This window comes from Acipenser ruthenus, chromosome 33 (assembly GCF_902713425.1).
Source record: "Acipenser ruthenus chromosome 33, fAciRut3.2 maternal haplotype, whole genome shotgun sequence".
NCBI classification, from domain to species: domain Eukaryota; kingdom Metazoa; phylum Chordata; class Actinopteri; order Acipenseriformes; family Acipenseridae; genus Acipenser; species Acipenser ruthenus.
The window spans coordinates 1,242,451-1,265,986 of NC_081221.1; the positions used below are offsets into that span (position 1 = coordinate 1,242,451).

At 43.5% G+C, this 23,536-nt stretch overlaps 2 protein-coding genes across 4 annotated transcripts; both read right to left on the reverse strand.

Moving 5' to 3' along the window:
* Positions 1 to 1,482: 1,482 nt before the first annotated feature.
* Positions 1,483 to 18,934, reverse strand: LOC117433230 (oxysterol-binding protein-related protein 7-like). 3 transcript variants are annotated; one of them, XM_034055314.3, is made up of 22 exons: positions 18,822 to 18,933; positions 13,548 to 13,749; positions 13,069 to 13,212; positions 12,805 to 12,858; positions 12,253 to 12,366; positions 11,500 to 11,652; positions 10,903 to 11,047; positions 10,240 to 10,343; positions 9,551 to 9,640; positions 8,803 to 8,935; positions 7,982 to 8,115; positions 7,726 to 7,833; positions 6,736 to 6,964; positions 6,156 to 6,421; positions 5,637 to 5,774; positions 5,419 to 5,482; positions 5,227 to 5,305; positions 4,791 to 4,935; positions 4,109 to 4,253; positions 3,462 to 3,588; positions 3,091 to 3,213; positions 1,483 to 2,609 (listed from the first exon to the last, which is right to left on the reverse strand). In XM_034055314.3, the coding sequence occupies exons 2-22, from the start codon at positions 13,644 to 13,646 to the stop codon at positions 2,501 to 2,503; spliced, it is 2,703 nt and encodes a 900-aa protein (XP_033911205.3). In that variant the 5' UTR covers positions 13,647 to 13,749; positions 18,822 to 18,933; the 3' UTR covers positions 1,483 to 2,500. The 3 variants fall into 3 exon arrangements, with proteins under 3 accessions (XP_033911205.3, XP_033911204.3, XP_033911206.3); XM_034055313.3 differs by having other exon boundaries at positions 6,736 to 6,967; positions 18,822 to 18,932; XM_034055315.3 differs by lacking the exon at positions 3,091 to 3,213 and having other exon boundaries at positions 6,736 to 6,967; positions 18,822 to 18,934.
* A 768-nt stretch (positions 18,935 to 19,702) lies between these two features.
* mrpl10 (mitochondrial ribosomal protein L10) lies at positions 19,703 to 23,197 on the reverse strand. Its single transcript, XM_034055822.3, has 5 exons — positions 23,048 to 23,197; positions 21,820 to 21,989; positions 21,315 to 21,479; positions 20,594 to 20,738; positions 19,703 to 20,437 (listed from the first exon to the last, which is right to left on the reverse strand). Exons 1-5 carry the CDS (start codon positions 23,085 to 23,087, stop codon positions 20,205 to 20,207), a joined length of 753 nt encoding a protein of 250 aa, XP_033911713.2. The 5' UTR covers positions 23,088 to 23,197; the 3' UTR covers positions 19,703 to 20,204.
* Between the last annotated feature and the right edge of the window lie 339 nt (positions 23,198 to 23,536).

Below are 23,536 nucleotides of genomic sequence, written 5' to 3' on the forward strand. Positions count from 1 at the left end.
TGAAGACACAAGTACCAATGCAGCACAGGCACCAAATCTTACCTACTGATGGCAGAAATAGTTTAAAAGACAAAACAGAAACTTGCAAGGCTCTTCGGTTTTAAATGTGTTTTCAAAAGGCACGCATTTAAAAAAATAAAACACACACATTAGTTCGGTAGATTTTAAATGATGTGTTCCCTTTTTTTAATGGAGAGTTTTATATACAGTACAAAAAAAAAATTACAACAACAATTGCGGTCGACTGTGCAAGAATCTAAAATTGAGTCAGTTTACAGATTGTTTGGGCTTAGATTTTTATATAGTGACACAGTGACACCTTGTGGCCTCATTTTGCAATTACAATCACTGATCGATCTACTGCAAGATTCCTGTAAGTGTTTATTCACAGATAACATTCGTAATCTCTAAACCTCGATAACTTGTGCTCTGAGTTCGGTGTTATTGGAACGAGGCGACCATGAAAGAATAAACTTAATGAACTGTTTCAGTAAGATTGTTTCCATTTTAATTAAACGCAGGACAACTACCAGCTTTGCAAATCATCGTCAAATAAAATCATTCATTAGTCTTTCGTTCATATGCAGAAATGCTATACGTTCGCTAGGAATAAACCAAAATCATTTTTGTTTTTTGCACGACCCTCACTTCTATTAAATATCCAGATAGACAGATAGATAGATAGATAGATAGATAGATAGATAGACAGAGAGTAGTGTGAAAACCTATTAGAACACCCCCATTGCTTCTGTAGTTTGGATTTGTTGTGCGTATGAAATCAAACCGCTGGAACTGCAAATCTTGGAAGACTGTCAAAATAGGCAGATTCGTGATTGTCTCATTTAATTGATGTCTTTATTACACGTGCAATTCATTTAAAATAGCAACAGAAAAGGAACACGTGATAAAACGCAGGATAAGTTATTTAAGATGTCTAATTAAAGCACACAGTGGTCTAACATGTTCACACATGTGTGCCTGTTGTTTCTATTATTTATTTCTTAGCAGACGCCCTTATCCAGGGCGACTTACAGTTGTTACAAGATAGCACGTTATTTTTACATATAATTACATTATTTTTTACACAGTATTTTTACATACAATTACCCATTTATACAGTTGGGTTTTTACTGGAGCAATCTAGGTAAAGTACCTTGCTCAAGGGTACAAGCAGCAGTGTCCCCCACCAGGGATTGAACCCACGACCCTCCGGTCAGGAATCCAGAGCCCTAACCACTACTCCACACTGCTGCCCATTACTGACCGCAAGTTGAAATTCTCACATCCTGAGGTTTTCATGCAGGAAGGTATATAAAAGGATATAAAGGACCAATCTTGAGGTGTTCCAATAAGTTTGCACACTACTGTATATTTATATATATATATATATATATATATATATATATATATATATATATATATATATATATATATATATATATATATATAAATAAAAAAGACATGCTTTGGAACAGACAGTAAAATATGAAAATACATTATTTAATTACAACAATTGCATCCAGTAACATGTTCATGTATTTATGAATATGGCTTTTTCTTGACCTGGGAGTGTAAAGGTGGGTCACGTTAATAAGTAGTGTGCGTGTGTGTGTGTGATCTGGACACACCAGGCTCTTTCAATAAGGGGTCAGTGCATTAGAAAAAAGGGTGACTGACCCTGAACCCAAACCAAACAGATCCTTAAACAGCACCGTGGATTCACCAGACGGATGCCGCTGTAACCATGACAGCCCGATTCAAGCCAGACTGAGTTTGTAATTTTAAATACTAAACCGTGATGAATTGAGAATGACATTGTTATGTCAGATTAATAAAATTAAAGCTGAACATCAATTATATTGCTTGTTTTTTTTTTTTTTTAATGCCGCCATACGGACAGCAGCGCTATAATTTCAATTGAATCGGAGCCTGTAAAACGCCAAAAAAGTATAAGGTTTAGGGAAGAAGTGCCTGGTAGACAAGGGTCTGCTTAATAGATTCATTTTTTGTTTTCTCTAATACTTCCTAACAAATAGACGTCACAGATATTTTTTGTCAAAACTTTGTGCTTAATTAACGTTGTCTGTATCCTTAAAACACACACACACACACACACACACACAAATCTAAATGAATCCAGAAAAATTCAGGTGTGCGAGATCTGTTTGGTTTGAACATTTAAGTCATACAGTAAACACAATACTGAGTATTGCCAATTTGGTAGACCCCCCCCCCCCCCCCTTCACCCATCCCTTAAGAACCTATTACAGCAATCCCTATTCAGCTGTACAGGATACATATTAAAACATTTTGTAATAGCTCCTTTTTTTTATATATTTTTAGTACATTGTTATTATTTCATAATATTTGCTATAATACACAGTTATTCTTCACCAGTTCCAGACTGGTTTCTGTAGGTATCTCCTACTGGTCCATCCCCTGTGAGGGAGTAGAAATGTTCCGAGGTTGTGTGCTTGTGGCTCGATCGCGTGGATCACTGTCACCACAGAACAGCGTTGTCCATTTCTGAAAATCCCGGGTCCTTCCTAACTTTCCAGTATGTCCCGTTGCTAAACCATAACTCCTTACCACTGACGTCCACCGTTCTCCTGTTAACAATATTAAGAGCAATAATAATTAAAGTGTTACACAGTTTTTAGTCTGTGTCTGGCATAAAACAATGAAGATCTATTGAAGGATGTATTGCCAGCAATCAATTATTAGTAAAAACCACAGAAATGCTGTCAATTATTTAGCTGCAAAGTAAGAGATTCTTAATAAGAACTCTGGTGAAACATCAACCTGCCTTTTATTGGACATGGCACTAGCGTGGGCACTTCAATGATGATTATCAGTGTCGGGCAGACCCAACATCAAGGTAATCACGTAAAGAACATAACAGCAGCATTCATGCAAAATAAAAGCACAGCTAAGTGTAATAAAGCACAGTGGAAGCATGGTCAAGCGTGGGGAAGCATTGTAAAGCACAGAGAGGTATGGGGTAGAAAACATGGCAAACTAGTGTCTGGTAAATGCCTACTGTAAGCATGGGCAAAGCATAGCCGTGCAAAAATACTCTGGGGGACTCACGTGAAGAAGCGTGGCTGGTATGGCAGTCCGTTCTCCTCCAGGACTTTGCGACGTTCTCGCTGGAGCTGCTCCACCCGCTGCTTCTCCATCTCCGCGGCCTCCACATTCCCCTCCTCCAGGTACCTGCCACACACAAACCCACCAGCAGGGCGGCGCCACACCAGTGCCGTCAAAAAAGACACAGAGTTTCTTCTTGCGCTTGACAGCGTTAGTATTACGATGTTCAAGTGGGAGTGCAGTTATTAATGCACAGTTGTATTACATGTGTGGTTTGCATGTATATTGGTGTGTGTTGCATGCATGGTTTGTGTTTGCTGTGCATGTTGCGTGTGCGGTTTGCGTCGCGTGTGTACTGCGTGTGGTGCCAGTACCTCTGGTCGGGTCGGAGCCGGGTGTCGGTGGGCGGCAGCAGCAGCTTCAGCTCTGGGTTCAGCTCGTTCAGCTCCAAAGCGTACCGTGTGAAGCCGTAATAGCGGTCGAAGTCGGCAGGCATGGGGTCTGTAAACCAGCAAAGACTCCTGGTTAATAAACATGATTGTAATGAAGCTAGCACTACGTTCCCAGTTCCACTGCAAAAGAGGCACATTCGCAGACGGTATTAGCGTTCTAATGCCATTTCACCATCGATAAACTCCTGATAAAAGTGAACCCCACTTTGCTGTCTCAATCTTTGCTCAGTTTCTCTAAAGGGATGTGAAAATGGGTTTACTGTATCATCACAAATCTAAGTGCATCTGCCTATGTACATACAGAAACAAACTTGGTACACACTTGCATACAGAAACTAGTTATTTATGCTACACGATGGATGATGAATGAAATACCGGAAATCATTATTCTGCTTCAATAATCTCCAACAATTATTCAGTGGTTTAATAAACTCCAGCATGGACACCTCTCCAACAGTTGCGTGCAGCCTCTAGGTTTGTAGCAGAGGTTCAGTAAAGTGGTAATTGAGTCCCAGGTTCGATTTCTCAGGGGATGCCCGCCCCCTGCCCCTGTGAAATCGCCCTCTTACTTGGTTTCCAGATGCAGTGCGTCTTGGGGGGGGTCCCGCAGTAGATGCCCTCGTGCCAGCGTCCCCCGAGTCGATGGATCACCGTGCCAGCCTCGTCCAGCACAGCCCCCTGCACCTCATTCATATTAGAGCCCCAGTACTTGGACTGCGGAGGAGAGGAGGCGAGATTCATCCATCTGTTAATTCGCTTGGATTAACGTTTCAGGTAACAGTACGACGAGATGCAATAACCAAGACTTCTGTCAACTAGGTTTGTTCTTCTGGTTACATCCCAAACCCCTTTCCCACTGATCTATCAATTTGGGACTTTAAGAAACTATTGTATTTCAAAGCGTTTCCTCCAGTCTTTAACTCCTATTGTTTTTGGAATGAGGTTAAAATGCCTGTTAAATTTGACAAAAAAATAGACCCAAACAACTAAGTAACATGGCACAACTTCGCATTTGGAAGGTGTCCGTTTCTCATTTCGTACCATTTACATACATTTTCCTCTCCTTTCAAGAAAGTTAATTCAGTACGCAAAACTTCTCCAATAATGCCTTGATCCGATATCTTAACACTGATGAAAGCATTAGTCTGAATATTGTTCTTCAAGAAACAGCGCTGTGATCAGCCACAGGTTGCCAGATCGGTGTGTCTTCATTCCCAGTTCTCGCCCCTCTCTCTGTCTAGCCCCTCTCACCTTGCAGAAGGTGATCTTGCACTGGCAGATGCTGCTGCTGTTGTTTCGGATCACCACCTCCCCGTAGTGCTCGATCCAGCGCTGGCCGCTCAGGATGTTGTGAATGCAGGAGGTCACCTTGTTCCACTCGTAGTGGTCCCCGAACCTGCAAGCACACGCGCGTCAGACCCGGGTTCCGTTACAATTCCAATTCCAAATACACAAAAAACGTAACTACCTTTAATGCGTTTTCTCTATTTAGTCTAAATAACCCATTCGATAATCAACAGGTACAAATACAGAAACATACCAGATCGAGTTTTTCAAGAAAATGGGGTCACCAAAGTAAACGCATGATTCAACCGGGAATCGATCAATGATATGTTCCTATCGCAACCATGCCACACACGCTGCACTTCTCTAAATATTTAAAAGAGGCGTCACAGTTTGAACTCACTTTGTAAGAGTGACGTTCACCATCCCTACTGGAACGATCTCCAGCGACTTCCCCCAGAATTTGTTTTTCCACCTGACGTCTGCAAACGAATAAAGAAACAAGCTAAAGCAAAAACAGAGACCACAAAGACAGTGGCTAAAGTACTGTACCAGTATTTGAATACACACGAATTCAGTGCACAATGCGGCTTACCTTGCCAGAAGATGAAGTTGTCAGACTCAGCCTGACACACAGAGATTGGAGGGTGATGGCTGACCTACTGACAGACAGAACGTTACTACGGCGACACAAAAACAACAGAAGAGCTTGGCGGCTTTTTATCACTGGTACGTTTTTCTCAATAAAAAAAAAAAAAAGGAAATGTTTACCGCCAACAGGAAGTGGTTCAGAGGCTGACAGGATGCGGTTACCTGCTCGCTGATGAAGCGGAGGCCCTTATCCTCTCGCTCGCACTCGTACGTCTCCCCCAGAACCGGGTTGAAGGGTTTACTGCCGGACCGGTGATACGCAGAGGCGTAGGCCGAGATAGCGAACGCAGCGACGAACACCTTCAGAAAAACAGAAAATAATTAATAATCCAAGAGGCTGGAATAAAAAAATAAAAATCGGGGCTTTCAAAAGGGAATCGGTCAAATTAAACAATTTAGAACTGTGCTGGAACAAAAGGCCAGAAACGAAAAGCAAAACGCTTTATTTTATAAGCGAGAAATCACTACAGTTCTTAAACCACCCGAAGATATTTATTTGAAGGGTTTGATGTGGGGCAGGAAGGTGAGTTGGGCAAGTTGACGAGAGAGGGATAACCGGAGGGCGGTGTTAGAACAGGTGAAAATTGGGGCGCGGGGGTGAGCATGGTGGGGTTAAACAAAGGGGATTGAGAACAAGGGTGCGGTAATAACGCAGGGAGGAGGGGGGGTGGGTGATCGTACCATCCTCTCAAAGGGGTCCTGTCTCTGGTTGGCAGCGTCCAGCAGCTCAGAGTACTCCAGCTCCTCACACAGTCTCTGCAGGGTGCCCAGGGGCTCGTTCAGCTGCACCGGCATGGAGACGCGGGACAGATCCTTCCCAATGTTGTTGCGCATGATGTTCCACAGGCTGATGTTGCTGGTGTTGGGGCCGGGGGCTGGGAGGCAGGTCCGCCGGCCAGCGTACTGGGCAGCCCTGCTGGGGATACTGGGAGCGCTGGGAACAGTCACTGCAGGGGAGAGGAGAGGTCAGACTTGTACTGGTGCTGGTAATGCAGCTACAGAGTTTTGTTGGGTGAACTGCACCAGCAGTGTGGAATAGAACACAGTTGCTTTTTACCACGCGATAGACCAAGCACACAGACATGGAGAGAACCAGTAAACGGAATACATGTGATGGAAAAATATTACTTACAGAATCGGAGACCAACAATCTCTCCAAAGACCCTCCCCCATCTCCCAGGCCCCTCCCTCCTCTCCCAGGCCCCTCCCTCCTTCCCTCTCCCAAGCCCCGCCCTCTCCCAGGCCCCTCCCTCCCGCTCACCTTTCCTGAGGGTCGCGGCTCCCTCCCTGCAGTCCAGCTGCTCCTCGGAGTTGCTGTAGGTCATGTTGCTCACGCAGGACTCTGCGTCGGAGGCGTCGTTCTCCGAGGAGCTGCCGCAGACGACGACCTCGAAGGCGTCGAAGAATTCGGCTTGGGAGTCCGACAGAGACGCCGAGCTGTCATTGGAGCCCTGCTGCTTTAGAGATCGCTCACCGACGCCAGGGGAGACCTGCTGCAGAAAAGGGCAGCACTTCAGTCAAACTCGTAGCTGCATTTAAGTTAATGTTACAAAACTGTAATAAATACGTACAAACTTTAGGGACTAAGAAACTCAGAACAGTCCAAGATCTAAGATCATAAGCATTACTGGAGGTAATTAACAATTTATTAAGATCAATTTGGGGTTTGACCAAGGATATAAACAATTATGTACTAATGTTTCAATCTTTGCCGCCTTCAGCATGCTTATTATTATTATTATTATTATTATTATTATTATTATTTATTTCTTAGCAGACGCCCTTATCCAGGGCGACTTACAATCGTAAGCAAATACATTTCAAGAATCACAGTACAAGTAATAATACAATTAAGAGCAAGATAAATACAATGACTTTGGTTCAAGCATTAAGACAAACTAGAAGGATCTGTTGGTTTCACAGATCCCAGGGATGTAAATCCCTATTGCATAGCAGATTAGTCCATTCCTGGTTTAAGAAGACACTCTTGAGCTTGTTACCCATACACTCTGTGGCTAATCAAGCTTGTAGTAAAACCTGGAACGGGTGATAACTGCTACGCAACAGGAGTCTTATTTCCAACCCTGGAACTTGTTGAAAACGTCAGTCTACTTAAGTTTTGTTTCTTGTAGTTTTAACAACAAGAATTCTGACTGTGTTCTGAAGCCATGGGTGATTAAGTTAATGTTATTTATTTTACCCGTTTCAACTATCATTTAAATGTTTAGGTGTAATGATAAAGGCTGCGTACCTCCTCTTGGCTCACAGACACAAAGGACGCGATGGTGGAGTCCGATGAGGTGGACAGTGAGTGAATTCGGGTCAGGTGGGTCTGTAGCTCCATGTTCTGAGAGGAGACCTGCAAAGGAGACACAGAAGATAAGAGGTGGGCTATTAAAAGTGGGTTAAAAGCAAATGGATGTCTTATTCCAATACAGCTGTGCTCTGGAGCAGTATTTTTAAAAGGGGTGTTGAATTGAAAAGGGGGAATTGCTGGGGGTCCCTACCTCTGACAGGGCGTTGCGCAGGTTTGCTATCTGTGTGACGGGGGTCTCTCTCTGCTCGGGGTGCAGCCAGCTCTGATGCAGGCGTTCTCGCTCCAGAGACAGGGAGTCGAAGGCACTTTTCAAGGAGGAGTGGACTGTCACAGGGGGGAGGGACAAACAAAGAATCACTTTAATACAGCCGGCCCAAATCATAGCAAAACCTGGAACGGATCAAACCGCTATGCATCCCTGTGATTTTTTTTTGGACAACTTTTTTAAACTTTTAAATTGCATTCCACTGCCTCAAGATGGCTTCCCATGTACCCGCATGGACCTCTCAGAACTAGATTTCCCATCCTCCTCCTGCTCACATATGTAACTGAGATGGATTTACCAGTGAGCAGGAGGATGATGGGAAATGTAGTTAAAAAAAGTGGTCAAAATGTAAAAAAAAAAATTATTAATAATAATAATAATAATAATAATAATAATAATAATAATAATAATTAAAACAATACACTCACTTTACGTAAACAGTTGTAGCAACACATGGGATCATGTAACACAATAAAATAAAAAGGTCCTTATGTACCCTTTAAGATCATTATTAACAAAGACTTATGCTGCAGAAGTTCTCTCGCTCTGAGTTAAGTCAATATTTTAAGGTATTTTACAGTTGAACCCTTTCATGCATAGCTACCTTATATGAGGACGGACACAACACTGCTCTAGTCTTTCTATACATGGGGACATATGGAAGACGCAAATGCATGATGACCTCATAGGAGTCGGATGCTATTTTTTTCCTACCCGCTATAAAGCAAATGACAATTCATGCTCACCTTTCTGCGCCAGGCTGCAGAAGTTCTGCTGGAGCTGGCTGGACTCTGGCTGGAGGGAGAAGGCACTGGGGAGGGGAGGGTCCAGGCAGTCAGGCAGGCTGGGGTCTGAGGCATGGAGCCGGGACGAGACAGCCTGGTTAAATACAAGATCAGTTATACTTCCACTTCTTCCTAGGTCTTTTCACATCAGCAGTGTCTTAAAAGGTTAAAGCGAATGTTACTGGGCTGAAGGCACGTCAATCAATAGGGGAAGCAGCTGGTTGGTTAATGACAGGAAAGGTACCGTTGGTGGGGTGGGGACAGTTTTCACCCTGCAGGTGACCTAGCAAATGCAGGGATGTCAATAAGACTCCTATTGCAAAGCAGTTTCACCCATTCCAGGTTTTAATACAAGCTTGATTAGCCGCAGTGTGGATCGGTAACAAGCTCAGGCGTGTCTGATTAAACTCAAACCAGGAACGGCTCAAACTGCTTTGCAAAGAGAGTCTTATTCCCGTCCCTGAAGTGCAACGCTAACTGAAAGCAAGGCTTGGAAATGGAGATTTCTTGAGAGGCATGCAGCGAATGGGAGTTTACAGCAAGTAATTGTGAGATACAAGAACTTTAAAAACACAGGTGAGATGTTTAAACACAAACAGGGAGCACGCTGTACCATTAAGACTCTATTTCTAACTGGTCTGACTGTCTCTTCACACAGCCCTGGCCCTAGCCTGCCCCCTGGTGGTGGGTGCGAGCGAGTGCAGCTCACCGTGCCTGCAGCTTCCTCCTTTGCAGAGTTTTTGGTGCACCAGATCTTGGACGATCGCTTCTCCTTCTTGGGTCTCTCCGACACCAAATTCTGGGATGGAGGGATGGAAATTCTAAGTCATTGTAAGTCACATTAGCAGCAACTGCGCTTATAATGGTCGCTGAGAGCGCAGATCTCTCACTCAGAATGTCAATGACAAACCATTCAAAACGTTTAAACCGCAGCTGGCTCTATATAAACAGATCAACTACGTTAATATCAGCTGTTGGTCTGTTTTTATTTAGATGTAATCACTTCATACGTTCATAAGCAGATTTGAGTGTATTTTCTCTTGCACTCTTTGTATGACACAGCAAAGACCGCATGAGAAATACACTCTCAACTTCATCAGAGGCAGCCACCGAACACTTCTGTAACATGCATGAGTGTTGGAGAACGACACTCCCATTGCACAGCTGTCTGAGTCGTTCTAGGTTTTTAACCCCAGGGGTGGCCAAAGTTTGTTCCAACCCTGTTCTAAATTGTTTAATGGAACCAATTAAAACCCCCATCGAGACGCTGAAATAGTTCATTATCTCATTTTACCCATTAAACCTGGAGTGGAATACCCCTCCAGGGATTGCGACTGGACAGTCTCAGACTGCTCTGCAATGGGAGTGTGGTTCTCTCCCTCCCCCTGCCCTGGTTACCTGGCTGTCACAGATGAGGGGGACGGAGGCGACTCGATGGAGCAGCTCCAGACTCTGCAGCAGCCTCCACAGCTCGGTCAAGTTTGTCTGGCATTCGGAGAGCTCTGGAACAGCACAACAGACGAAGAGAATTTAGAGTTTAGAATTTAGAATTTCTAGTAGCCAAACAAGCCCTAAAGGCTCCCGGTGATTCAGCATCAACAGCACGGCTGAGTGACCCATTCCATACCCTCACCACTCTCTGTGTGAACTGCCTCTATCCCTGGGTGACCCATTCCGTACCCTCACCACTCTCTGTGTGAACTGCCTCTATCCCTGGGTGACCCATTCCGTACCCTCACCACTCTCTGTGTGAAGAACTGTCTCTATCCTTTCCGTTTCTAAGTCTCTCCACTTCCAACTGTGTCGCCTGCTCCCCGTCCTGTTGAAAGCTTAAAAGTATTGGCTTCAGAGTCAATCTGTCAAGTACACACAGCTGGTTTCTACAGCTGGTTCAGACGAGAAACTACATCACCTCAAGGATGGAAATAAGACCTATTGCACAGAGCTGGTTTTGAAATCAACACGCTAATGAATGGCTTTAGTGCCGAGAAATACTTGTGAAAAGTTCTGTTAAATAACATCAGGTACTTCTCTGAATGAGTTTCTTCCAGCTCTGCTTACCCCTGGAGCACGTCTGCATGTCGTCAGTGTGCTGCAGCCAGGCAGCCACCTTACTGTCTACCTCTACAGCCAGGGAGGGGATACTGTGCAGGGGGCCAGACTCGGGGCTTAGATGCAAGGGATTGTGGGGCTGGATCTGAGAGATCTGAGAGAGAGAATTAAATGTAGAATTAAAAAGCAGTATTTAGATCACTATTTGTTAAAATATGATGGTCAAAAACCATATATATATATATATATATATTATTATTATTTATTTCTTAGCAGACGCCCTTATCCAGGGCGACTTACAGTTGTTACAAGATATCGCATTATTTTTATTTTTACATTACATACACACTGCTGCCCATATTCTAACTGCTAGGGGTGGGTCCATATATATTTAACTTATATAAAGAGGAATAAGGGAATGGCCAAAGGATTTAATCAGTGAGATATGGCGTTACATTACTATGGGCAGTTGTATTATATGTAAATAAGTTATAGCCATGATGTATAACATAAACTAATGAATTTGATTTCTGTATAAACACGTATTTTCTAAAACAATATTTTTATTCGCCAAAAAATATCAACAAATAAACAGGCAGTGCTCACCAGACCCAGCAGAGCTCCATTGCTGGGCAGGGGTTCAAGGGCAGACAGCGATGTGAGCATCCCATTCTGCAGCCGGGCCAAGTCGCTCTTGCGAAAGATCCGATGAGCGCGGAGACGAGAGACCCAGGCAGAGAACACTTCCTGAGACTTCCCCTGCGGGAAACCCCCCAAAAAAACAACACATTGTTACACTTCACCACGTCCCAAACTTCAAAACACTCAATCAAAACTTCTAACAGCAAGTAAACTGTTTCCGCTGGTGCCTTCAGGGTGCTGCGTGTCTAAGAATGCATTACGTCAGTTTTTTTTCACCTTAAATTTCAATTGGCCTTTTTGAAGTTACCGATGGAATCGCAAGAACGAACAGATGCTCACATCATCTCCCCCCTACAGCATTCTTATCCGTTACCAAGCAGGGACGGAAATAAGACATTGCAGTTTGGTCCATTCCTGGTTTTGCTACAGGTTTAATAAGACACACTATATACCTTGAGCTTGAACCTACACACTGTGGCTAATCACGCTCGTAGTAAAACCTGGAATGGGTGAAACTGCTACGCAATAGGAGTCTTATTTCCATCCTTACCAAGTTTATGAAAATCTAATAGTGTCTCTTTAGTGAAATTAAAATATGCAAAATGCCAGAGAGGGTCCAGTCTAGCGATTGAAAGGCAGTATTTAAATCTAGGTTGGCGAGACCCCAACATTTTTTTTTTTTGGTGTAACACAGAGCCACCAGAATTTCCCGGGTACCTTGAGGTGATACAAGTTGTCTTCAGCATCCAGATCAATGCGTTTGGATTTCTTGTTGACGGACATGACAGACAGACTGACGTTGATCGAGCCGCGGAGCTTCCCCTTACTGATCTGCAAGTAGAAGGAAGAGGAGACTCACACCAGAGCCATCAGACTTCCAGTCACAACTGCTGGGAATGATGCAGGCGTGTGTCCCAGCAGTGGTTTGAATGCAGGGCTGCAGTGTGGAAGGTAGTGGTGTTAGAGAAAGCGCTGGGCTGCAGTGGGGAAGGCAGTGGGTTTCAGTAGCTCAGTGGTTAAAGAAAGCGCTGGGCTGCAGTGCGGCAGGCAGTGGGGGCTAGACTATGTTAAGTCCCTGCTAGTGGAGTTATACTCTCATCCCTGGCTCCAAACCACGCGCTGAATGATCAGCAGAGGGCGTCAGTGTTCACAAACTCCACAAAACAACCATTTCCGATGCAGGCCAGGGAAGAAGCTAGGGTATCTGCTTGCACTCGCTGGTCAGAACGAATCGCTGCTCATGATTCAAAGCTAGCGGTTCTTACTTACATCTTGCTGAGTCTTGGCGTATTTGAGAATCCCGCTGTCCAGCACAAAATACCTCTGAAAGACACCGGGCAGAGCGTTAGAGGCCATTCAAGTTTTAATTCATATACCATTCATACCCGATTAGCAATTTGCTATTGGAATTATTATTATTATTATTATTATTATTATTATTATTATTATTAAACTATAATTAGATACATAAATGGCTCTTTTTAAATGTATTTGTTTATTTTATATATACAGTATATATATATTTTTTTGTACCTTGTGCCATCCCTTAAGGGGCCACTTCCTCTTTTTCAGCAGGTACCCTTCCTGCTTATCGGGCTGTGCCAAGTCCCGCCCTCCCCCTTCGCCTCCACCAATCTCGTTCTGCGGATCCTCCATCACCTCCCAGTTCCTCGAGCTCTGCGGAGAGGAAAGCAGTCAATGAACTCCTCTCTGACATCAGCGATCGCTCATTAGATTCGAATCCTTGTTTTGCAAAGCTGGCCACACCGCCTTGTTGATAAACACAATCTGCTATTTGATTAGCCTTACAAGCAAGCAAATTATTAGTTCAATTAAGGGTTTAGTTAAGTAACTGAGAGCTCAGTTGGAATGAAAACCAGCAGACACAGGGTGTCCCCAGGACTGGGTTTGAGAACTCCTGTGTTAAATGAAAAAATGTATTGAGTACCGGCTGATAAATATTTCTGTGTCACAGCACACAGTTCAGACATGGGGTGCATCTCCCAGCTTACCTGCCTCGTGCCCAGGTGTCGGGAGGAGGCGGTGCTGTTGCTCCGCGAGGGGGGCGGCGGCTTGTGGCGAGGGGGCGGGGCCTTCTCTGTGGAGCTCATCCCCGATTGGTGTCCTCACAGCTGCCCGCCTGTCTGTAGCAATCCAGGGTGTAGAGGAGTCAGAAAACAGGAAGGGAGTCCCCTCTGAGCGTCATAGTGAAATCTGCAGAGAAACACGTTTAGTTCTTATTAAATTCCCACTGCACTGCACAGGCACAGCACTGACCTGTCTGCGTTAACCTCTGTGTTAGTTTAGCCCTATTATTTTCAAGAGGTGACTAAGTAATCAGATACTGCTTCAAACCCCTGACTGGGTCACACACTGGCTGCTAAGCAGCACAGAGTCTTATTTCCATCCCTGCCCTGTACTGTGAGATGAGTTTACTGTTACACTCTGGCACACGTATCCCTAAGCTCTTTATTGAGCTTAAACACAACATGATACCACGCGGCGCTGTGCACTATTAATAGAGTCAGACTGAGGAATGGAACAGTGACAAGCCTTCACTGAAATGGCTGAAATATTCTCTTGATCCGTTTTGGATAGACATAGTCGATATGCATGGGGTGTTAATGCTAGGGTAGCCTTGGGGCTTAATTAGGTCACGGGGCACTGTACTAGAGAAAGAGAGAGAGAGAGAGACCCAGTGTGTATGTAGTGTGTGCTACATAGTGCAGGTGTTTCAACGAGGGTCCCATTCCCCCGCCTGTGTCTCAGGGTTTTCATACAGCGTGTTATAATGAAGGCTGGGGGGGGGGGTACATGTACTTAATGTCTACTAATACCAGTAAGCTGCTTAAACACAGAATCATTGACTTACATAAGAGATTCACTTAAAAACACAGGGACTGGCATTGCTATGAAATTTGAAGTTTACTGTATGAAAACGTGCTAAAATCTACTAAAATCTACTACAAGTGTGTGTGTGTGTGTGTGTGTGTGTGTGTGTGTGTGTGTGTATTTACTGTACAGTAGCTGTCAGGCAGATGAACACGATGAGCACAGAGATGGGATGCAATGATAGTGAAAATACATGCAAAATTCTCCCACCTGCAAAACACACCTCCCCCTAATCTTCCTGGTTTTAGAAATCAAGCTTACAATTTTTAGCAAAGCCAAGAAAAGTTAGAGGAAATCTAAGCAGATCTATTTCAAATCATAATTCTAATTAGTTAATATATTTATAGATGTTTCTATTCTAGAACGCCAGCCCTGGGTAAAGGTCCCATTTCTAGAATCAACAGCCTCACCTGCATTTTAAACACTTTACAAAAATATGACATGCTGTCTGCTTTGGATTTGAATACGCCCCAGCCAGCCACCCACAAACACTGCCATATAACTTAAACAGGATGAGTCTACTTGGCTATTTTTACCATGCTATCTGAAGAGGGCGGAAGACGTAATGCTGTAGCTATTTATTAAAGTTCTTTTTTTATTATTTGTTTATTTAGCAGACGCCTTTATCCAAGGCGACTTACAGAGACTAGGGTGTGTAAACTATGCATCAGCTGCAGAGTTAGTCAACCGGACTCCCCAACAAGAAAAATTAAAGTCATCCTTTTTAATTTCAGAATTAAAAAGGTCATATAAGGTGAGGCCATCCATTGCTTACATTTTTTGTGCTGGAAATAAGACTCCTATTGCATCGCAGTTTCACCCATTCCGGATTTTAATAGCAGCTGCTTGATCAGCCCCAGTGTACAAGTTCAGGTGTGTCCCATTAAACTCACTGGAAAACCAGGAATAGATCAAACCACTATGCAACAGACTTCAATAGGTTAAATTGGCTTTTACCTGGCCTGAAGCTCCCTCATTCCATTCAAATCACATGCCAATGTAACTCTCTCTCTCCATATGCGTACAGCAGACAGGGCTAGCAGAGTTGAAAGGTCACCTTGTCACAGGAAGTCTGTTCAGTACCTAGGGCTTAGGGTTCTGCAGACAAGTTCCAAGCCAGTTAAAGGCAGATTTCGAGAAATGATAACAATATGGGTGCGCCAGAACCACTCAGAATACACGGCTTCTTCAGTTTATACCAACCGTATTGTGTTCAAAATAGTTCTTAACATTCCTTCCAAATCACAGCACAAAAGCATAAATGACTGGAGCCCTGTTTCCCACCCCCCTGTAGGAGGCTGTGTGGTCTGGTGGTTAAAGAAAAGGGCTTGTAACCAGGACGTCCCCGGTTCAAACACAGACTCTGAGCAAGCCACTTAACCTCCTTGTGCTCTGTCTTTTGGGTGAGATGTAATTGTAAGTGACTCTGCAGCTGATGCATAGTTCACACACCCTAGTCTCTGTAAGTCGCCTTGGATAAAGGAGTCTGCTAAATAAACAAATAAGGCTGTGCAATGAAACTATGCAGCAGGATGAGTTTGCATGCAGGGACCCTCCCAGACCTGCTCAATGGAGTGTGACTCAGCTGCAGAGCATTGCAGCCAATATCAAAGTTGATGATCTTGTTCATGGATACTACAGGAGTTTGATTTCTCTGTGGGTTGATGGGTTTTGTGATCTTGGCTTTGCATCACGAAATGACCACCACACCACACTCTCACCCTGCTAAGAGAAAGGGTGCTCCCTCCAGTCCAGGGCAGGCTTGAGGCATGGAGACTGAACTGCTCCCTCCCTCCCTCACCCACCTTAGAGAAAGGCAGTGTTCCTGTCTTGGATCACCACATTGTCAATGTCTCAGGTAGTGAGAGATACTAGTTTGTAAAAATGCCCCCAGCCTTTGTCTACAGTAAAATCAGCTCACCTGCATAACAAAGCTCTTGAGTCGTTGCATGGCTACCAATTCCAAAAAAAAAAAAAAAAAAACACACACACACACAACAAAGTTGTCATTTCCTGCAACCACAGAAGTTTATAAAATTCCAATAATAAAAACGCTGTTAAAGTACAACCAAAAAAAAAAAAAAAAACCCCACACCAGGACAAAGAGCTAAGAAAGGAAGTCTTATGATTAACTGTACCGGCACATTCAAGCAGGCCAATAAGACAAAAAAAAGTACAGCACAAACAACCCTGTCTTATTTTATTTAATTAGGAAGAAAAAAATGTACTACCAACAACTCCAAAATATCAGTCATTTATTTTTATTTTTTTGCATAAACTTTTTTTTTTTTATATACGTTTCTGAAAGGACCTTGTAGGGCCATGTTGAAAACATCAGCTAACATAAATGTTCTTTTGCTGTGGGTGGTATCTATAGCGGTGCTCAGATGCCTGACTAGAGGCGGGATTGGATTACCTATTTGCCCACTGAACTTGTGAGACGGGTTGCTCATTAAAATCCTTTGCATGTTTTTTTTTTTAAAGAGGAGATGATTATCTATCCAGGGATACCAAGATATTTAGCGAGCAAGTAGTCTGAGTGAAGTTATCCGACAACAAACTCCCCTTCCCCAGCAGTGCTGCTTTCCTAGAAAAAAGGGAACATTTCAGGGGACCTTTCATCTTGCTCATTAAAATACTGAGCATATCTTTAAAGAGGAGACACTATTCAGAGATACTCGGGTGTTTAGTAAGTAAGGGGTCTGAGTGAGGAGACATGGGCAATACAATCTCCACCTCTAGTCTTGCTGTGAATCATTTTCCAAACTTCTGAACACTACTGTGACAGAGTAAGACTTAAGAGGTATCCGACAGTGCCATTAAAATGCAAACGTGTGTTAAGTCAGCAGAAGCAAATTTCTCCTCAACGCAGCCCACTGGTCGCACAGCACAGCGAAACACTCGCATGCTATTAAAATACACACCCTTTTACTGATGCTTTGCATACAAGAGTTCACAAGTCCAAGGCTCATGGCTGGCTTATTAAACCCATTGTGAATCCAGGCACGGATCAAACTGTTGTGCAATGGGAGTCTTGTATTTCCATCCACACATTTAAAATGTTATCGGTAACAAACAGAGTTTTTTTTTGTATTTTTTTTTTACTTAGCCTGAGCTTAGAGCACAGCTTGTAGTTGACATTCATAACCTCGTTCTGTTGCAGTAGGGCTAGGATTGTTGATGTTTGTGGAGTGTAGAGTTACAGACTAACAGGTGTACAGCGGTGAGGGTGAAGCTTGCTGCTCAAACTCCAGTACCTTGTGGGAGTGTAGATTTAGTACAGAAAGGACAAGGAGGTGGGAATGGTATATTTACTATGGAACAGCAAAAGGATGGAAATAAGACTCCCATTGCACGACAGTTTGATCCAATCCTGGTTTTCCTAAGAGTTTAATAAGACACAGCTTGGCTATTCAAGCTTGTAGTAAAAACTGGAATGGCTGAAACCGCTATGCAACAGGAGTCTTGTTGCCATCCCTGCGTTTCTATGTACAGCAGGAATTCATTTGGCAAGGCTTTGCAAATTCTGACGGGAGTGCATTTGTTTGCCTGAGCCTCATTCAATAGGCAAAGTCTTTGAGTTTTCCGATTTTTAAACTCCCCCCACAAACAGCTCTCCATGTGCACAGCAAATGAAATTCACCAGCCCTACAGTGCATACACCTTCTGGACAGGTCCGCTTACAAATCAACATTGAGAAGCAGCAACTTCACCAAGTCACAGGGAGAAACTACAAAAACACGTGACGCTGCATTGAGAATGATATTCGGTTTTTATTAGATTTCGTTTAGGACTGTTTTTTTTTTTTTTTATGTACCGGTTTAGTTGTTTTGTTTGTGTATGAAGCGCTTTGGGATCCTTGCTATAGTAATGTGAATTGTACTGTATTGTATTATTATACTGTACTTTGACGGTACCGGCACCTGCAATTGATATGATTTTTTGTTGGGTAAGCACGTGTCGGAACGCTGAACGTCTGCTATAAAAATACCAAACACTATACTATTGATAACTTATTTATCCGTTACTGAAAAGTCATGAAAAAAAGAGACAGAGGAAACTACCGCCAACATATCTGTTGTTGTAACATGCAGTCTATATTATTTACACCAAAAAATATTCCTTTAAGCTTTAAATAGGTACGGTCAAATCCCTTCTAATCACCCCAAAAATAATTAAAGTCGACTATCGCCCTTTGACAGGTAGCGAGCAAGCGCACTAATTAACTGGTTATGTATATTCTGCATAAAATTAACAAAACGGTACCACTCAGGACACCTTTTTGTAAAAAAAGAAGTGCCGTAACTGCGATCTACAAGCGCACCAGAAACACCCCAGCATATATTCGGTGATAACAGCAGTTTTTTATGAAATATTATATACAATCCCCTTACCTGGGCTAAATATCCGACCTCTGCGATTGCCGTTTCCTGGATAATGCTTACAGCTGGCAGGCGTGATGACGTCACTGCAAGCCCCACTCCAGCCATAGAGATTCGAATGCAGACACCTCTGGCCCCAAAGATGAGTCATTGACTCTGTAAACTACTGCCACCTAGGGCTGGGAGGAGCTAACCGCAGTCGTGTCTGTTTACTTGTAACGAAGAAAGCATTGCTGGACTGTATTGATGAATTGTTAGCCACTGAACAAATTATAAACCTCCACAATTGTACCATAATGGTGTTTACGTTTATTTACTGCATCCCGCTATCATTGTGAGAATACAGCATTGCTATCCAGTAATCTGAACTGTACGAGGAGCTGACCACCTTTAATCAATCCCATTTAATTATGGATTTAACCATCGCGCGCAATTTGATTTTAGTGGGTAACATTTAATAATTTACATTTTAAAACATTTGTAATAATATCGTCAATAATATGCATGCACGCTTTGACATTAAGAGATAGATCAGGTCGCATCAATAAATAACCCTTTCAAGCTTGGATTATTGAAAATTGAAGATTTATTATTATTATTATTATTTTTTATTTTTTTAAGTAGTTTTGGACACATACTAAATTTATGTTTCATTGAATAATAAATATATAAATAAATAAAAAAAATGAAGACTATAGAGTTATTATTTGTTTTTATCAGTCCGCATAGGAGGTGTGCAATATAAGGAACAGCAAACAGTTGGAACAGTGTTGATAAAAATGCCATGTATGCCTTTTCCGGCACGCTGCTGGTTTGTGAATACAACCCAGGTTCATACTGGTACATGCTGTTATAAACCACCTTTATTTCAAAGAAGAGATGGACAAGTGTGATTTATTGCCAATTTTTGATTTTAATACAGATTTTACAACATCATGTGCTGCCAGGACTTCAGTCATTTTGCTTGTGCACAAAATGAATATCTGAAATAAGACCCCAATTGCATAGCAGTTTGAGTCATTCCTCGTTTTACTATGTGCTTGATTAGCCCCAGCATATAGGCAACAAGCTCAGGTGTCTTATTAAACTCAAAGAACAACCAGGCATGGATCAAACTGCTATGCAATGGGAGTCTTACTTCCATCCGTGCACAGAAGGATCTGTAGCAGTATGGGTTTGAGATGAAGGCGTTGCAGGAGTTATCATTATTTGACATACCTGAGCGTGTTGCCTATACAAGCTGGTAGTAAAATCTGGAATGGGTGAAACTGCAATGCAACAGAAGCCTTATTGCCAGGCCTGATTTGCCATCGAGGGGAGGTCACTCAAGCGTAATAAACGGCGGATTTGAGGGACGAGTAGGGGGCTGGTGGTCGATCAGTTGAGTCCCTGTCTCTATTGTGCCTCTGCTCCCTCAGTCTCCCCGCCATCCCCCTCACTCTGCTGCTTCACGTACTGCTGCAGCAGCCTGGAGAGCTGCAGGGGGTGATGCTGCAGGAGGGAGGCGGTCTGTGATGTCATCAGCGAGAGCCCACCCACCACTTCCCCTTGGATGACGGCCAGTGATGGCAGCTTGGAGTAGTTTAAGACCCCCTGTCTGCTCAGCAGAGCGTCTTCAACACAGGCCCCTGGAGAGGGAGAGGGGGCAGTCAAACACATATCCGAAAACCCCATAATCTACAACCAGATGCAAGCAATAAATCACACACTTTTGTAGACTATAACACAGGGCACTGTACGATACAGGAAATATTCGGGATATAGACGCTTGTGATCCCGCTTACCTAGCAGGATGATATGGGGCATGGTCCTCAGAGTCTGCAGCATCTCCTTCACTTTGGGCTCCCTGCTCACCAGCAAAATGTTCTGTCCGATGAAGAGGGGAAGCAGGTTCGAGTACTTGGAGTCCGACAGGTAGGACCTGGCCACCTGCAGCGAAACCACAAACCAAAACTTTGGTTCAGCTTCAAGGAGGCATCAGAGATTCAGTGCAGGCATGACATCCACAGGGATGGGAATAAGACTCCTGCTGCATAGCAGTTTCACCCATTCCAGGTTTTACTATGAGCGTGATTAGCCCCAGTGTGTTGGTAACAAGCTCAGATGTGTGTGTCTTATTAAACTCATACTAAAACCAGGAATGGATCAAACTGCTATCCAGAAGAGGATACACAGAGGATCTGTAACAGGATGGGGCCCAGTACCAGATCCTCTATAAGTCCCATAACCAGAAAATAACAGGCTGCAAAACATGAATCTACTCTTAAGAAGGTCAAAGCGATAAACAAAGTTAGTCAAAGCCCAGTGGGACAGAGAAAGATAAGACGCCATTTTGATCGTTTTAGTTTGTTCATCACAAAATAATTGCACTTGACTGACAGACTGGCGTTTCTTTGTAAACAATCAATCACAACGCAGTGTTTGCAAGATCAGGCACTTGGTAGGCAATATACCGCGACTGTGTGAATGCGTGCGGACAGGAGCGCTGGGCGCGCGGTGGCGTACCTGGTTTGGGTAGAACTTCACCGCGATGCCGTGTTTCATCAGCCGGTGTTTCAGTTGCAGCATGTCCTCGGCTGTGACGGCGTTATTTTGGAACACGGCGACCATTTTATTATCACGGAACAACGCCTCCACTTCCCTCTTCAGCAGCCTTGTTAGACCGCTTTCCTGGAGACAGAAACAAACAAGGAATGTCCAATTACACACCAATTCCCCCACACAGCAGCTCAGGAGATCTGAAGGTTCAGCGGGCGTCCTCTGATCCCACAACCGAGCCAGCTTCCTCTTCCACACCCAGGAATTCGAGAGTGGATGTCAGCTAGCTACTGGCCTCTGGAGGACAAAGGCCAACACTGCAGGTGTCCGCTCTGAGCTCACTGGGCACCTGACCAGCAGGGTGCGCTGTAGCGCAATGAGGATAAACAGTCCCCAGCAAAGATCACTTTGCACATCCATTTTTAACATATAGACATGTTTTTTTTTTTTTTTTTTTTTTTTTTTTAGTTACCTCCTGGACTTGTTTGCTTGGGGGGATGATGCACCTCTCAGAAACAGCAGGCTGGGGAGGAATGTACTGTGTCAATGCCATCAGTTTCTGCTTAAGGAAGTGCACAGGCTTGCGATGTCGTGTGACAGACTTGGAGCCGTGGCGCACGCTCTGAGTGCAGGGCAGCCAGCCTGCAGCGGGGTAGGGAACAACAAAAAAAGCTGATCATTAGGAGGCTTGGTGGTCCAGTGGTTAAAGAAAGGGGCTTGTTACCAGGAGGTTCCAGGTTCAAATCCCAGATCAGCCACTGACTCACTGTGTGTGACCCTGAACAAGTCATTAAACCTCCTTGTGCTCCGTGCTTCGGATGAGACAAACAAGGTCCTATTGGAAGTGACTCTGCAGCAGCAGCTGTGATGCATAGTTCACCCCCTACTCTCTAAGTCACTTTGGATGTTAAATGACTAATTATTATTAATAATAATAATATTTAGGATCTATTTCTTCAGTGTTAGCGATGCAAGCACTTATTTGGAGGGCAATTCTGACAACAACATAAAGCAATTATAACCAATACATCATATATTCAGGGTAACTATAACAATTGGAACAAACAAATTAAAATCTTTTAAAATGGCTTTTATAGATGTCTAAAAGTCAAGTGATAAAGGTACTACAAGCGCAGGATGAATGCGATTGTTATACTACAGGGATGGAAATAAGACTCATTGCTTAGCAGTTTCACCCAATCCAGGTTTAACCAGGACTTTGATTTAGGTACAGGTAACAAGCTCGGGTGTGTCTTTTCAAACTCATCGGAAAACCAGGAAAGGATCAAACTGCTATGGAATGGGGGTACTCTACACCACTGAATACCATAACCTGTCTGTGAGAGCAACACAATCAGTGTTTTGTTGTATTAAAAATGAAAAAAAGATAACAGCGAACCGTTATGGTTTAAAGGTGGAACACAGGTGAAGACAACGACACAAAACGTTACTGTTAAAAAAAATAAATAAAATAATAAAAACAATACCAACGCCACTAAAGACAGCAGTACACTACCCAGTCAATAAACCTGCCGTTTCATTAGTCCAAACACCACATTTGTTTCAATAACTGTACAGTTAGCTGCGCTTATTTCTTCAGCTGTCATACCCTGTGCAATACCTTATGTAAACTTATTAACTTGAGTTAACCGCTAGCAACTCCGAACTGTTAAAACGCTACATCTTAAGTTTATACATACCCAATTTCTGCACAGCCCTGCTGCACAAGGTCGTAGCCATCTTGAACCGGAAACACTACCCGGCAGTGTTCATTATAACAAACCCTCGACGGGTGCTCTACAGAGTTTAGGCTCCGGGTTTTAGCTCAGCCCCTGCAGGGTATGTGGGACTCTGTATGAGAGTTATTCCGGTTTTATAATCTAAACCCTATCCAAAAAACATTTCAGTTCCTCTGAGCGTCAGACGGCCTGACTCCGCCCTGAACCCTTGATGCTGCATTGGCACTCATATCGTCATTTTGGTCACACTATCTGGTTTGGAAGCTGGCTTTTTGATAAGATTGTAAGAGTTTGAAACAAAGACTGTGCAAGGATGATGCACCGATAATAAAGGATACAGTACATTGCACAAAACGTGCATATCCTTGCAGTCATTAAATAAATCTGAAAATCCCTTGAATCACAGGGATGGAAATAAGACCCCCATTGCATAGCAGTTTGATCCATTCC